The 16,968-nt window shown below is 41.3% G+C and overlaps 1 protein-coding gene across 1 annotated transcript in view; it reads right to left on the bottom strand.

The window, feature by feature from the left end:
- dot1l (DOT1-like histone H3K79 methyltransferase) overlaps positions 1-5,091 on the bottom strand; it is a 30,015-nt gene extending 24,924 nt beyond the window's left edge. Inside the window, exon 1 of the mRNA XM_080833142.1 lies at positions 4,815-5,091. Within this exon, the coding sequence (XP_080689268.1) occupies positions 4,815-4,895 (81 nt within the window). The 5' untranslated portion in view covers positions 4,896-5,091. The remainder of the gene's footprint in view (positions 1-4,814) is intronic.
- Between the last annotated feature and the right edge of the window lie 11,877 nt (positions 5,092-16,968).

The following is a 16,968-nucleotide window of genomic DNA, read 5'->3' as shown; positions in this document are numbered from 1 at the left end:
TTGGTATTTTTGTCACATTCATACTGCAATGATCGCTGGGTAACCTTTGAATAACTACAACGCTATGACAATGCACTCATTGGCCACGAGACGGTTGCCCTTGTCAAAAAGTGGTAACGTGAATGTGTCACTATGAAACAAAGCATGCACACTTCGAACAAAATGACCCCCCAAACTCTGAGGACAGGGCCAGAAAAATAAACCCACGGTATTCATCATACATCTTACATCATACATCATGCAGTGTTATAGTTATATCAGACACACAGCAAGAACATGCATACCTCAACATACAGTTGTGGGACTGCGATTTCAACCATGAATATGTTGGAAAAACACATACATTAGCACACTTACTAATGATCATCTGCCAGGCTCTCACACACGAAAAGTTGATTCCAAAACTCTCGAATTTAAGACAGAGTGGACTGACAAGTAGGCTATGCATTTGTGCTGCTTGTGGGCAGGACAAAACCGATGTGTTTAATCTGCAACGAGACGGTTGCCCTTGTCAAAAGTGTTAGCGTGAAACATCACTATAAAACACAGCATGCACACTTCGAACAGAATTACCCGTAGAACTATGAAGTAAGGGGCAGAAAATTAAACCCACTGCAGTCTTCATACCAATCCACATGCAGTGTTATAGTTATATCAGAAACACAACAAGAGAACTAACAACTAACAGACAATGGTTGATGGTGGAGCTGCTGGACTAGTTTGAGTTATAAGCAGAGGACGTGCTTGTAGCGATTTGAGCGACAACTACAACAACAACAGAACAGGAGACAGGTGGTACGTACGTTTACTAGATTTTCCGCTAAATCAAGCGTTAGCGTATTCACAATAACTCTCAAAAGTGTGCTGCTAGTACAACGTTGTCGTGCCGATTATGCTCTCACACGCCACCCTCATTGAGGCAAAAGTAATGTTTGACTCAAATGTCTTTCACTGCCGTTTTATGTAAAGTCAGTCATTCTAAATAGGTTCTACACATACATGAAATACATTTCCTATTTAATAGATGCAAAGTAATTATGCTGCCAGCATTACTCCGTAGCAAATTACGTTAGATGTCAGTTGAAGCTGGTTGGAGAAGGCACTTTCAACACCGAGCCACCAGCCAACAGACCAACAGTGGTCGGGAGAAATGTACTTTTCGAGGGTTTATATAAAATACGGTAGCCTAATGCTGCATGCTGTGCAGCTTTGTAGTTTACCAAAGTCGTACTAAAACATTTTGACAGAAAACAGGAAATGTGAGGTCCTGACATGTGTGATTCCGGAAATGATGTTTGGAAATGATGTCGTAAACTGGCCAATCACAGCCAAGGGGGTCTCCGACTCTCTCCGTCTCTTTAAGAAAAGTTAGAAAAAAGCGTTTGTCTCCGACCAGCTCTCCGACGGCTCTCCGACGGGTCGGATGGGCGGCAACACCTGGGTGAAGGTGTTACCAAGGCGTGCCAAGGCGTGCCAAAGTGTCCCTCTACGACCAAATCGGAGAGAATCGTAGAAGTATAAAAATGCCTTAATTCCACAGAGAAAAATATTCGTGGAATGTGATACATCCCACAGAAACCCCTTCAGTTTCAGGCAATATGACTACACTAAGCAACTTCAACCGGACCATTCTTCATTCAAGAATTCTGTAACTCCATTACCAGTCATCCCACAGGACTTAAGCATGGTTATAACTTCTTCTTCACAACGCACAACCATTTTCCTGTTTGGGATGGTTTAGCTCAGCATTTCACTTAGCATTCCTCAGCTGATGGCAAGAGGACATAAACGCATTATGTCTGAGAAAACGGATAAACATATGTTACTAATGAGGAACAACACACTGTGGCCAAAAACGTTACTGGTTCATCTGACATCATGCCTACCTCTTCGCACCCAAAGCCAAAAGGTGTTGCTTTGTTTAAAAGAGGCGACATATTTCGCTGATACCACTATTCGCAAACTCCGCCAAGCCAAAGCCTAATTAGTTTCGAGGGGGGTTGCTTAAGGTAACCGAAGTAGGGAAAGCGAAGCGAATAACTGCGGAACAGACACGACGTTGACTGTCATAGTAACGTCAATTAATCGAAATTGTAATCTTGACACTGGCATATTTGAAATGTCACTGTTTCGTTTAGAGTGTCTTATACTTATGGGAGCTTTCGGGTCTAACAAGAGGACAGGGAGCTATGCTTGCTATGTAAACAATGGGTCGCCTAAGAAAGCCGACTCGTTACCACGAACCAAATGCTTCATTAATCTGTTCGCATGAGAATGCACTTCTACCAAAACAAAATAGGTGGTCACTTTCTATTTACAATTATTATGATAAATATTACTACAGACATGTTTCCTTGATCTTATTTCCCGTTCGACAATAAAGTGTCATCATCAGTATTGCCTGCCAGAGCAGAGCAATACATCTGCTGACTCGTAGCGTTAGGGTAGCTAGCCTGATAACTGACATGTATTAACTAAAATACACACCACATACGTATAGTTGATGGAAGACAACCAAGACGGGAATGGTCACATTAACACGAAGGTTCCAATCGTGTTTTGTTGTTCGTGTCCGTTCCTGCGATTGCTAAGTACATACCAACCATTACTTCGACTAACCTCAAGGCTAACGTTTCCAGCCATGAAGTTAGTGACAGCATATTGGCGGTAGAAACAACTAAAAAGTAAACGATAATTTGAGTGTTGTTACTTTAAAATAAACCGAGATGTTATGGAATGTTATTGTATTTATTTGGGAGAATTGTATCGACAGTTTGTTTCACCGTGTAACGTTAGACAGTGATAGAGTTATTAGCGATAGCAAGCTAGCTTTGTGACTGGTTCCCTGGCTGACATCTTGCCGGTTTAGCTAAAACCACTTCAAATCAACTAAGTTAGCTAGATAGGTAGCCACCCATTTAGCTTCACGGGTTGAAACATCAAGGGAGATTTTTTTTCTTTAGCCATATCGTTAACGTTAGTTGTCCAACCAGCCAAGTAGACGCCTATGGTCTTACAGAATGTGACCATAACAACATACAATTCATGCTCTAAAAATATTCGACAAGAGGCCAACAAGAATAACATTGATGTTCCCCAATATAGGACAATGTAACGTAGAGGAAACGTAACCTCCAGCTATATCGCTAAAGGCGGCTGCATGCTACAGCGTTGGGGGTTAACGGTTGCGCAAAATTTACTCGGTGCAGTTCATGCTCCCAAAGGTTGCGCGTGTTGTCATGAGCCTGCCATTTGCCTGGCAGATACAAAGCTGTTTCCCTAACAGAAAGTCTGAAGCTTGAAGTTCTTTTCAAACCTTTGCTTGGGTAGCACTGTTAAACTGAGCAGACATGCATACTACATTTGAGTAATCTCATCACGTAACATTCGTTTTCTAAAAACAATCACATAGTATTGCATGTTTAACTGTGGTAGAAAATACGTTAGCTTAATGCTAACGTATATGGAAAATCCTATAGACACCGCGCTAGGTATTAGCATCAAGTAATTCACGTTAATGTTTTTGTATGAGCCTGACATTTGCTCTGCAGATAGATAACAGGTTCCCTAACAGAAAGTCTGAAGCTTGAAGTTCTTTTCAAACCTTTACTTGGGAAGCACTGTAAAACTGAGTAGACATGCAGAATATTTTAGTAACCTCATCTCGTATCATTCGTTGATAGAATGCAGGCTGCGAGGCTCGCGTAAGGGCTTACGTAAAAAATGACGCAAGTCTAGAAAAAGGGGCCGACGCACGCAAGACGTAAGAAGTCGCGCAAGGGTCGCGCAAGGGGCTTGCGCGGCCTCTTGCGCTTGCGCTTACGCTTACGTAAGGAAGCATAAATCAGCCTTAACTAACTAGCTACGTCTGGGATTCGAACCATGGCCACCTTTTGTTCAAATGTAGTTGGCTACACCGAGCTACACTACTGACAAAAAGCCAGTATAACACGTTAGCGCCGGTTGTTGTGTTTAAACCTTGTAATCGATAGTGTCAAGATGAAATGCGCTTTCATTCATAAAACTAGCGTTAGTTTAAATTAGCCTGGGTACAATGTTTATGGCCAAGCTAGATTGTCAACAATCCAGTCGGTCACAAGTGTATTGTCAGCTGGATATTAGAGCTTGACTGGAGAACGAGTAACAGTCTGTTTTCCTAGCTGATTTTTCATGTTTATCTTTGAATCACGCTCAGACCTTAACAAAGATCTACGTTTTGTTTAATCAGGCCGTCTGTATTTATAACCAAATTCCTTTAAGCTGGTGTAAATGTATCAAGCTAACTAACTGAGTGATGCCTCTTAACTTGACCAACTCTATCCTACATAGCCATTGGAAGCACTTAACTATCTACATTTACCCCAGTCACAACCAAATATAAACTGTCAGAGGAAACATTAAATATGCTCACTACAATGGTACTATGGCAATTTAAGTTAACTTAACTACGTTTAATATGGCTGGCGAGGTATGATTCTCCGCCAGGGAGCTACTCAAGCACGTGTATAACGTCTATTAGTTACCATTATATACTGTTTTCCTATGCATTTAATAAGCGGAAATATCCAGTACAATACTCTTCAGCAGATAATAAGTTTACCCACGGTATCATGTTGTAACGTTGTACAGACTACACAGCTTGGTTGGCCATGACTGCATCTCTCATTCGATGTGAAATAGAGCAGTAACCTAGCTTGGATAGGTCGTAAGCTAGCTTGTCAACTAGCTAGCCCCCGTGCCATTTCCCGTGGAAATGTCGTTTTTTCCCCATTGTGATTTAATGACATTTGGATATCGACAAACTGTATACTTACATATATTGGTAATGGCCAAGGATAACCTGCTGCTTCGGCTCCAACCGGCGATTTTAGCTTCAGTTCTAGCTTCTCTCCCATTCTACCGTACTTTCTCCGGCGATTTCTAACGTTTGCTATGCTAGATGTCCGAACTGAACTAGCAATATAATTTGAACATGATGACTGAGATATCAATGAAAAAAAAAAACCCAGGTTGGTACTGATTCAGATATGCTACCTAAGTGACTAAGTATACACGAAGCCCGAGTTCCACTGTGAATTACAGAAATTTCAATAAAAAAAAAATGCTCATGCCGAGCGGCTGCTTTCCCTCGGCACAGCCGCCATCTTGACCGGCGTGAAAAAAACTCTTGCTTGTTTGGACACTACCAAAAGACCGAAAACTACAGGGAGAAACGCTCTATGCTTAGCGCAAACACTGGGGACATCAGCTGTAAACATGAATGTTCGATCGGGTTGTTTCATTTTTTAATACCTTCATTCAGCGAGGGGGAGGCAGTTTCTTCCACTATAAAGTTTTGAAATAAAGTTCCCGGTGGCTGTAACGGTAAATGGGCGGGAGGTACCACTCCAAGATGGTCTGGTAGAACTAGACATGTGCACTAGAAACAATAGCAGTTAAGAGATGTTCACAAGTATTTGTGTTAATATTGTGTTCTCATAGCAAGTCTGTTTCATCTTTGGGACATCTTTGGTATAATAGCCTACCGGAGCATTTATATATGCAGAACAAACTAAAACAACCCTTTCATGCACAAATGATTACGTTTTTTCCCACCATTTTTTAAATTTTATTAGCCTACTCCAACATGACTTGTTTAAACGTCTCTCATCTCTGTTACAAAGCCTACAATTTTGAGCAAGATAGCCTACACAACTGTCCACAGTGGAAACAGGACATCAGAGGTTTAAAATGCACTTCAATAGTTAATATTACTTTTCAACCAACCAAAATATAACAATATGAATAGACAACATATAGCTAATTGCAACAGACAACATAAAAATGAAAGTGCCTTCTAAGGTGCCCCTAAAGAATAGACCCTTGTTGGTGTAAACCCAAACCTCTCCTCCTTTTCAATGCCATGGCATATTATTATAAAATATTGCTAATTAGCAGGTGTAGGACAAATTGCGGGTTTGTAGGGGGACATAAGGTAACATTTTAACCTGCCCATACAAGCATACAAGTTCACACATGCACATGGGGGGGGGGGGGGGGGGCGCCTAATATATAACATTTTATAATAGGATAATATCATATAACCATTGATGCATAACGTTCACTACAGTGGACAGTTATATTTTCACTCATAGATAAAAAAGCCATATTAAAACTTTCAGCAAAGTATTCCCTATAGTTAATCAGAAAATATTTTGGCCTTTGCATGTATCTTTTAGAATAAAAGGATTGAGCCTGATGAGGGTGTCATCTGCAAACTTCTGGAGCTTGACAGACTGATGATGACTGGAGGTTCAGCTGTTTTTATACAGGGCGAAGAGTACAAAGGAGAGAACACAGCCTTATGGGGAACCAATGCTGAAGTGCGGGGCTTTCCCAACTTCACATGCTGCCTCCAGTCAGACAGGTCTGTGTTCAACCTGCAAGTGGAGTCAGGCATACTCAGCTGTGAGAGCTTGTCCTGTATAGGTCCAGGTGCTGGAGGATGAAATGGAGGGCCATGTTTATTACATCGTCAACAGATCTATTAACTCAGTAGGCACACTGTCGGGTGTCCAGGAGTGGATTTGTGATGGCTTCGAGATGTGATAGCACAAGGCGCTCAAATCACTTTATTACAAGACTGCACCGGCCCACCACCGGCCCACAACGTGCCCAAAACTGGCCCAACCCATCCCCTCCACCTCCCATACAGTCCCGCTCAGCATTATTGGCACCCCTAGTAAATATGAGCAAACAGGCTATGAAAAAATATGTTTTTGCTGTTTATCCTCTTGGTCTTCCACTCAAAATATTCATAAAAATCTTACCTTTTCATTGAGGTACAATAATTGAAAGAATTTCTTTTTTTTCACATTAAATAAATATTATTCTCCAAAAACATGTGTGCACAGGTATTGGCACCCCATGATTAAATGTTTTGTGCAGCCTCCCTTTGCCAAGATAACAGCTCTAAGTCTTCTTCTTTAATGCGTGATGAGGTTGCTGAACACATGGCACGGGATCTGAGACCATTCCTACATACAGTGTCTCTACAGATCCTTCAGATTCTGAGGTCAACGCTTGTAGACTCGGCTTCAGCTCATCCCACAGTTTTTCTATGGGGTTCAGGTCAGGGGACTGCAATGGCCATGGCAAAACCTTTATTCTGCGGTCGGTGAACCATTTTTGTGTTGATTTTGAGGTATGCTTCAGATCATTGTCCTGCTGGAAGGTCCAACCACAGCCCATTTTAAGCTTCCTAGAGGGGGGCTGTTAGGTTTTTATTTAATATCTGCTGGTATTTGATGGAGTACATGATACCATGTATCCTAACAAGATGTCCAGGGCCTTTGGAAGAAAAACAGTCCCACACCATCAGAGATCTGCCACCATACTTCAAAGTGGGTATGGGGTGCTCTTCTGTATGACTATCTTTCTGTCAACGCCAAACCCACCTTTGATGTTTGTTGCCAAAAAGCTTAATTTTGGTCTCATCTGACCATATAACTTGGTCCCATTAAAGTCTGACTTACATTTGGCAAACTGTAGGCACTTTAGTTTGTTGTTGATTGACAAAAGAGGCTTTTTTCTGGCAACCCTCCAAAACAACCTGTGGTGCACTGTAAAAAAAAAATCTGTAAAAAAACAGTAAATTACTGGCAGCTACGGCTGCCAAACAAAAACCGCAAAATTAAAGTAAAACATCCTAATTCAAATAAAGTGCAAAAACCCTATATTTACAGATATTTCCATTTAAGGATTTGCAGAGAAAAACTGTTTTTTTTTATAGATTTTTCCTCAATTAATACAATCAAACACCATTATTAAAGTTACAGCCCTAACAGTTTAGCAGAGAAAAACTGTTATTGTACAGATTCTTCCTAATTTATTACGAGCAAACACCTTTTATTAAGTTAGGGTACTAAAAGTATAGCAGAGAAACACTGTTATTTTACAATGTTTTCCTCGATATTTAAGATTAAAAACCTTCAATAAAGTGGCAGCCCTAACAGTTCAGCAGAGAAAAACTGTTATTTTACAGATTTTTGTATCTATTATTAATATCGAACACTTTCAATAAGGTGACAGTACTACAAGTTTAGCAAAAAATGCTGTTATTTTACAGATTCTTCCTAATTTATTACGAACAAACACCATTCATTAAGTCAGGCTTCTTTAATTAAGATTAAAAATCTTCAATAAAGTGGCAGCCCTAACAGTTCAGCAGAGAAAAACTGTTATTTTACAGATTTTTTTATTATTAATATCGAACACTTTCAATAAAGTGACAGTACTACAAGTTCAGCAAAAAATACTGTTATTTTACAGATTCTTCCTAATTTATAACGAGCAAACACCATTCATTAAGTCAGGCTTCTTTAATTAAGATTAAACACCTTCAATAAAGTGGCAGCCCTAACAGTTTTGCAGAGAAACACTGGTATTTTACAGATTTTCCCTCATTTATTACAATGAAACACCTTCAATTAAGTGACGGCAATTCACATTTAGCAGAGAAACTGTCATTTTCCAGATTGCTCCTACATTTTTATGATCAAACACATTCAATAAAGTGCTGACACATGCTCAAGATTGTAAAATGATGGTTTTATTTTGGAAGACAATTATTTCAAACATTGACTTGCAGGGTTTGTGATTGAAGAGTTTCAGGTGATGCAGAGTTTATTGATGGAGTACAGACGGGGAACAGGACACAAACAGAGTATACAAATCAACGAAAGGGTTAACAGACAGAGTTCTAACACAAAGATCTAGGAACATGAACTAAAGATCGCACAGAGTCTCACTCTGGCTACTGTGCGCAAGGGCAAAGAACAGAGGTACACGGCTACAGGCCGGACAAGACAGTCACATTACTCCCGGTGCCGTATGCACGGCACTCTGGATAATGCAGTCCTAAAAGTCTGCCGGCACCGAAATGGCTGACTCGGAAGCCAGCAGACAGGGAGCTTGCGGGGCTGGACGCCCACGGACAGAGAGCTTGCTGGGCTGGAAGCCAGCTGACAATGGGGTTGTAGTTGCCGGTGGCCGGAAGGCGGAATCCCAGGGACGTAGAGTGGGCCACAGAGCTAGAAGACTTGGGAAAAGGTTTCACCCTTGTAGCGACGAGACCAAACACGGAGTGAGGGGAGTGCAGGTTATATATAGGAGTGAATCAGGTGTGTGTGATCATGTGATTTGGGACCTGAATGCAGTGCAGCTGGGATGGTGAATGATACTGATGACATGCAGCTGAGAGCATGAGTGAGAGTGAAACAGGTGTATGTGCTTGTGTGATTGAAGGGGGCGTGGCCGGAGCGGAGCTCAGCAGGAACATCACAATAGCCTCTACCCACAAAAGTTAAAACATTTGACTTCAGACTCATATTAAACTACATGGAGTGAGTCAGTCCATTGCAAAGTAATTTTCCCCTTGTCTCGTCTTTATTGTTCTGCATTGCTCTGGGCCAGCCAGATCCAAGGTTAGGTCAGGTCAAAAGTATTGGGACACCTGATCATCACACATATATGAGTTTCACGCACATCTCATTCCAAAACTACTCTATAACAGTTGCCTCTCTTATAGGAAGTCTTTCCACAAGATTTTGGAGTGGGTCTGTTGGATTTAGTGCCCATTCAGCATTAGGGAATTTGGACAATGCTCTTGTGTGACTAGACCAGGGTTGCCGATGCCGTTAGAATGGGTCCCAAATATGTATAGTGGTGTTTAGTTCAGGGGTGGCTTGATTTTAACCGAATTAACAAAGTGAGTCTGTGACGGGGCACCTGTGTGACCCACCACTGCAGCCTGTAGGCTGCTGCTTTTGTGGACTGGGTGAAGGTGTTTTGGTGTGTGTGTGTGTTACATGTTTGATGTTCATGTCTTTGTTCAGTTAAAATCAGCACACATTCAATGTCTTGTCTCTGAAATTTTCTGTTTATTTAGTTTAACAATAATCATATTGTCATATTTCATACCGTTTGTCAACCGGTGTTTAGTGTCTAAGTTTGTGTTGTGAAGATGGCGCGATATATGGAGTTTATGTTTAATGAGATTTGGCTGCTTTATTATGTGTCGGCTATGCCGGCACCAAGCCTAATTGCTACCATGTGTAGTCTGTGTTTCCTAATTGATTGGGAGTTTGATTGTTTAGGTATGGCTGCTGTGAGCCACAGGTGTTGGTGCCTTGCTGATTGACACACCTGAAATCAATGATTGGTATGAGCCAATTCAAGGTGCTTGTCAAGGCTACTTAAACTTACCTTTGTTCTTTGTTCAGGAAAGTTGCCAGTTTAATAGGACGTAAGTCCTTGGAGCTCTCACGATGGGCTAGTTACCTTGGTCCTTTTATTTGCTTTTGTTTTGTTTCGTAGTGAGAGTGATCGTGTTTAATAAGGACTCTCACTGACCAGTTAATGGTCCTTTTTATACATGTGGTCTTGTGTGAATTGCTTATTTGTTGGTGGCTTCATGCATTTGTCCTTAGTGAAAACTGTATTTTTTATATTGATTTAGTATTGTCAGTGTTTTAACTGCCTTTGTGCCTTATTTGGGTTAATAAAAATACCCATCTTTCTAACATCTTCAACCTCCTGAGTCCTCTTATGAGTAACATCTTGCTCTAAGCGTGAAGGCTATCCCGACCTTTTACAGAGTCTTATCTTATCAGGATAACCCAATCAGCCAGCAAGATACGGGAACCTGTAACTAATATCATAGGTTGACTGACCTGTCAGTCTGACACAATGCGCGCACCCAAGACTATTTTGTTGCTATCATATGTCCATGGTTGCTATGGTAAACTGTGCTAAGTCTGTGCGTGAAAAACATAAACTAATACTTTCCTTGACTGGTCCACACATGTGTCAATCATGACTGTAGACCAATGAGATGCAAAGATATCCGAGTGCACAACAGAGAAGGTGGGATGTAATCAGTAATTCACGTGCATTTGTTTTGCCGTTTAGCCACGCAAGTTTTAGACAGTTCTATAACGAAATGCAGTTGTACAACGAAACACATTTATTCTACACCATCATGGCTTCTAAAAATAAAACAGTGAATCAGCCCCCAAAAAGATTGTTTTTATGGGGTAACAGCAGCATTGAAAGAGCTTCAACCGTTGGATGACGAGAAGATTGAAATAGAGTCTGGTAGAATCCGAAAGCAGCAAAAGTCACGGAAGAGTATATGGAGAGATCACCGATTATTTATCTTCTAACTTTTGATTGGGATGAGATATCAGTTCCATTTGTTCAGGTGATGGCATACCCTTGGGGGCACACAATTTTATGACATAACTGGCCATTTCAATTCATTTTCCCACTTAAATCCACAGTAATCTAGATGCAAAAGGAAAAAGAGTTAGGGGGCGCCTATATTTTGGGAAGGTTATCAACATCTTTCTAAAATTTGAGATAACATATATGGTACTCTAAAGGTATTTTATCATAGCTTGAGGGGCACTTTTGTAACATCAAATTGAAATTTGCCATCATACTATACTTAAGACTCAAAAGTAGGCCTTTACATTTGGGCATGGAATTTTAGGTAGAATTTGCCAAAAAACATCAAGGTTCTAACAGGTTAATGAAAATGGGTTTGCTGAATTTTTGAGGAATTCACTGTAAATTTACATAGAAACATGATAAATTGTTAGTATGTACATAAACCTTAATACAATGAGCTACATATTTAATTTCAGATTATCAGTGTAATTTTATTTACATTTGCATGTATTTTAGAAAAATGGAAAAATTATGTATAAATAATACAGTTATTTTCTGTAAAAAAAATAGAAATCCATGTAATTTGTCATTATTGGCATTATCCTTAAAATAGCAGTCGTGTTTTTAATTTATAGTTAACCTCCATTATTATACGTAGTTTTGTATACAATTTCATAAAACAGAAAACCACTGTAAAAATGTAGAGTTATTAACTGTAAAATTAGGTTGTTTTTTTACAGTGTGATGTAGGTGGCATCTGATGGTAGTTTTGGAGACTTTGTGACCCAAATAATGTCTGCAATTCTCCAGCTGTGACCCTTGGAGATTATTTTTCCAGTCGAATCATCCTCCTCACGGTGCGTGGGGTCAATGTACACACACGTCATCTTCCAGGCTGATTCTTAACATCTCCCAACGCTTTAAACTTCTTTATTATTTCCATGATAGTAGAAATGGGTATTTTCAGCTGTTTAGAGATTTTCTTGTGTCCATTTCTTGATTTGTGCAGCTTAACAACTTTTCATCGCACATCGTCACTGTGTTCTTGAGTCTTTCCCATAGTGATGAATGACTTATGGAATTCGGCCTGTGTCACCTCATATTTGTACGCCAGTGGAACAGGAAGTCATGGTTGACCTTTTAAGAGTTCCTAATCAAACAGGTGAACTTAAAAATGTAAAACATGACTGGAAATATACTTCAGTTAGAATTCAATTATAAGATTCTCCTAGGGGTGCCAATAATTGTGGCTCACATGTTTCGGAGGAAAATATTTATTTAATGTCAACAGTTTTTTTTTCTTTCAATAATTTTACTTCAATGAAAAGGGATGATTTTTGTGAATATTTTGAGTGGAAGACCAAGAGGATAAACTGCAAAGACATATTTTTTCATAGCCTGTTTGCTCATATTTACTAGGGGTGCCAATAAGGCTGAGCGGGACTGTATATCAACTACACAAACAAACGGGCGGCTTTTGATCATTATTGTTAGATTTAATGTTGATGTGTGGGTGACAGAAATGTGTATTTGTATATGTACATTTATGGAAATACGGAACAAATCGCGTCCCGTATTGGCTCAAATGTTATGCTAATTCGCAACAATGTGTCCTGTCAACTCACTCGCATTAATAGTTCACGCCGGCTGTTTTTTTCGGAATAAATCCGTAATTCTTGACCATTTTGATGCACTCTCCTCCAGCATCCGCCTCTTCTTCATTCTGGCCTTTTCGGCCCCTCCTTTCTCCTTTCTCTTCTTTCCCTCCATCAAGTCCGCTTCACCTGCTCTCTCTCTCTGACATACTGAAAGGCATTTCCCATGAGGCTTTGCTCCGACCATTCTACATTACAAAACAAAAAAAGTAAATTGCTGGCCAATTTATATTTTTGGTCATGAAAGTTATGGAAAGTCTGAATAAAAAGTATTAGATCAAGATAGGAGGCTAAGTAAAAATCAGTAGGCTTATGAGATTGAGTTCGACACACACCATAAGTGAGATGTAGAGAGACAACAAGTGCTATATATATTGGTTGGACTACTTTTTCATGCTAGTGGAGAACTTACAGATTTTTGCAGGAACATTCCTTGGCAATGTCAGTTTTAACTCAATGGACCGCTCATGAACTTCACACGGCTGCGCAGGGCAGTCTGCAGGCTGCTTCTGGTGAGCTCATTGGCCTGCCGGCCGACCGGGAAACCTCCAGGTCCTCCCGATGGCCACTCCGCCCTGGGTGAGAGTCTTTGCAGGGTTAAGGGAGGAGGGAGTCTCTGAAGTGAGCAGCTGAGCTGCCCTGGCCCCTGTTGAAGTGGGAAAGTTGGAGCTCGGGTTGATGTTAACTGCGAGGTTGACTTGAGGTTGTGGGGGATGGTGTCAGGACTGTCTTTCATCAGTTTGTCTGGCGTAATTTCCGTCCTTCAAACTGACAGCAGAACGCATTCAGCTTGTTGGCCAGATGCCAGTCGTGGATGGAGTGGGGTGCTTTATGTTGATGTTTTGTGATCTTAGTTTGTGCCTCTCAAATGTTGGTCAGCGGTGGAATGTAAACACTGACCAGTATGAAGAATGCAAACTCATGCGGCGAGTAGAAGGGTTTGCAGTTGATGAAAAAAGATTCCAGACGTGGCTACAAGTAACCCAATGACCTCCAAGAATGACCAGACTTGGATTGTCCATCCCGCAGTCACAAGTTAACATATTATATTATCTATCACTTAAGTGCAGAGGGAATTAGCACATCTGGTGTTTATACAGAGTCCTGGCTTTGTGAATGGGAAACAAACACATTGGCTTGGACCAAGCAATAAACTATTTCAGCTAATCAACAATGTAGCTCCAGAATCACTGAAGGGAGGGGTTCATCTTTCAGCAGGATTGAGGACTTCATCTATAACCATGATGTGATGCCTGACACTCATCAACTTACACATGGCATATGACAGTAACCTCATGTCATTTTTCAAGGTCTGTCTCCAACATCTGGCATCTTCTGAAGAGTGGAGGATGTATCCTAAGAATAGAAATCAATAAGTGACATGATGATTAATGAGTGAAATGAAAAGCCAAATTCACATGAAGGTCAGAGAAATAAATGATTCGTGGATGGACACATTTGTCTCCTGTATTAAGTTTGCATTATGATATCTCTATCCCTCTTGAAGTAGACCTAAAAAAAAAGAATAAGAGCACCACTGCATGAAGACCTAGATATACCCCTAATATTTTTTGTCAGCAGTCCTTGTGTGCATATGCATACAACACACCTAGGATGAGCTCCCTCCAGAAAACAGATAGACCCCTACTGCCCCCCTTCCTGCCATACACTTTGCAACCCCCCCCCCCCCCCCCCCTGGCACACCTATTTTATTAAGTTGTGTGTTTGGTTCATCTATATTGAGAGTGTTCAACTTTCCTCTGTGTGAATTTCTGCATCTGGAGCAAGGAGTGATGCTGGGAACAAAGAAGCGAAGACAACAAAGGTACCACTAGGAATCACAAGAATTCCTCCAGAGTGACATCTGTGGCAAAGACATCAAACATAAGAGCACCTATGAGGCAAAGTTTACACTCAGATTAAACTTAGAAACCGATAGATATTAGGTAAAAATACAAATGTCCCTAATTGAACGCATGAACACCAGCATGCTTTTGAGCAAGCATGTTTCTTGCAGATGTTAGTTATGTTAGATTACCTCAGAAACACATCTGGTACTCCACTCAGTGTTTAAATTATAGTATGGCCATTTCCATATCACTCAGTTGTAAATGATCTCTTCAATGGGAACTGCCCTCAATTCCCTCAGAAAATAGGTCACTAGGGCAGTTATTTTTTAACCTATGTACAGTGGGGAAAATAAGTATTTGACCCCCTGCCAATTTTGCAGGTTTGGTCTGTGCTTGCCACCAAGGGTTATTCAACCAAGCACTAAGTCATTTTTGCTAGGGGTACAAATACTTATTTTCTGCGATAAATTCATAACTGTTATAAAATACAGTTTTCTGGATGTTTTTGTTGATATTCTGTCTCTCACTCAAATAGACCTACCATTATAGATCACACATTTCTTTGCTAGTGGCCAAACTTGCGAAATCGGCAGGGGGTCAAATACTTATTTTCCCCACTGTATGTGCACTGTGCAACTGTGTTTTCCCTAACCCCCAACTCTACTCCATCCCAACCCTCCCCTCTCCCAGGAGCACCTGAGGATTCACACTGGTGAGCGCCCACACACATGCAAAATTGGCCACAAGATTCATACCAAGCCCAGGTTGGCGCCTTTGGACAACCGGCCAAACAAATGCTCAGAGTGTGGCAAATGCTTTATGCTGCAGGGCCACCCAAACAAGCATCTGGTTGTCCACAGCAAGTCTTGACCCTTCCCCTGCGACAACTGTGACAAGAGTTTCAAGCAGATGGAAGACTTGGTCAAGCCCCAGTGTGGTGTACCCTCTTGTGACTCCATTTCGTCTGCTCGCACTGCAGCCTGGCCAAAGAGCGAGAGGCATAGCTGTAGAAGCACATGAACCTCCACAGCGGAAAGCTGTGTGACTGCGGCAAGAGCTTCTCTCACAACTCTTTACCGGCACATGCACTGGAGCCAGGATGGGCACAAGCAGTTGGCCCAGTGTGCTGGATGCAACAAAACCATCATGGTCTCCACTGCCTTATGAGTTGTACTTGCTAGGTTGTCTTCAGTTCTTCAAGCTTACTGGCTCAACCACACATACTGGAAGCTCTAAAAGAACAAAGCCATGCTCCAAAGTTTTAACCTCACTTCCAATTCACCATCAGAACTATTAAGATGTCCTCACACATGACTTCCAAACCAAAATACAACACAAGGTGTTAAGGCAGCTGTCTGGCTGAAGCTGTTGTTCTCCATAACCTGTGAGGATGCGGATGGCAATAATGTTGGAGTTCAGTAGTCTTGAGGGTAATAGAATATTAATAAAGCACGCTAAAGTTGAAGAATGGACCGGAGGCAGAGTCAGTTTCAGTTGGCTTGTATTTCAGCATGGAGACCCCTCTCGCTGTTGGTTCAAGAACGGTCTAACCTGATAGCAGTATGCAATGGCATTTATACAATTCAGGTTACAGTACAAAGGGAGAGGGGGAGGGCCACACCCTTTTAGGTGAGAGAAGGGGGGTGGGGGTTACAGTCAGAGGTTCACCTATGGGGGGATGATGCCAGGACACAAGGCCTCTAGCAGGAAGAGGGGGAGGGAGGGTCACATGTCATTTGCATTGGATCTCAGTGAGAGACAGACCTAGTACACAATCAGAGTGAGTTGTAGATACAGAGCAGTACATCTTTACCTATAATAATAACAATAATTCCAGTTCCATCAGTCCCCCAATTGAGCATATATATGCTCACACAATAATAACCAGGCAACAGCCAATCAGGGCAGGACACATCGAAATATGTTACAGATAGGGATGATACAAATTAACAGTGGAATATCTATTTTGCAGTTCCATCAGTAGTTATCTTGTGAACACATAGAGCCCACATGCAGAGTCCTTCTGCCATGTTTTCTGGGTGGGTAGTCTCTACCATGGCAAGACGTGCTGAATCAGGTGCTGAAACACCAAGCACGTGGATGGCCAGTTGATGAGTTCAGGTTTCCATTGTGGTCACAGGGTTGTCAAAAGTCCTTTTGTTTAGGCTGAGTGTGTATCTCTGAGGAGAGCTGGACAGTCCATGACCTCAGCCGGAGCCAAAAACGCCCCGGGACACAGGGAGGTGTTAGAT

The sequence above is a fragment of the Sprattus sprattus genome, assembly GCF_963457725.1.
Source record: "Sprattus sprattus genome assembly, chromosome: 2".
Classification (NCBI taxonomy): Eukaryota; Metazoa; Chordata; class Actinopteri; order Clupeiformes; family Clupeidae; genus Sprattus; species Sprattus sprattus.
This window is presented reverse-complemented; position numbering and strand designations above follow the sequence as displayed.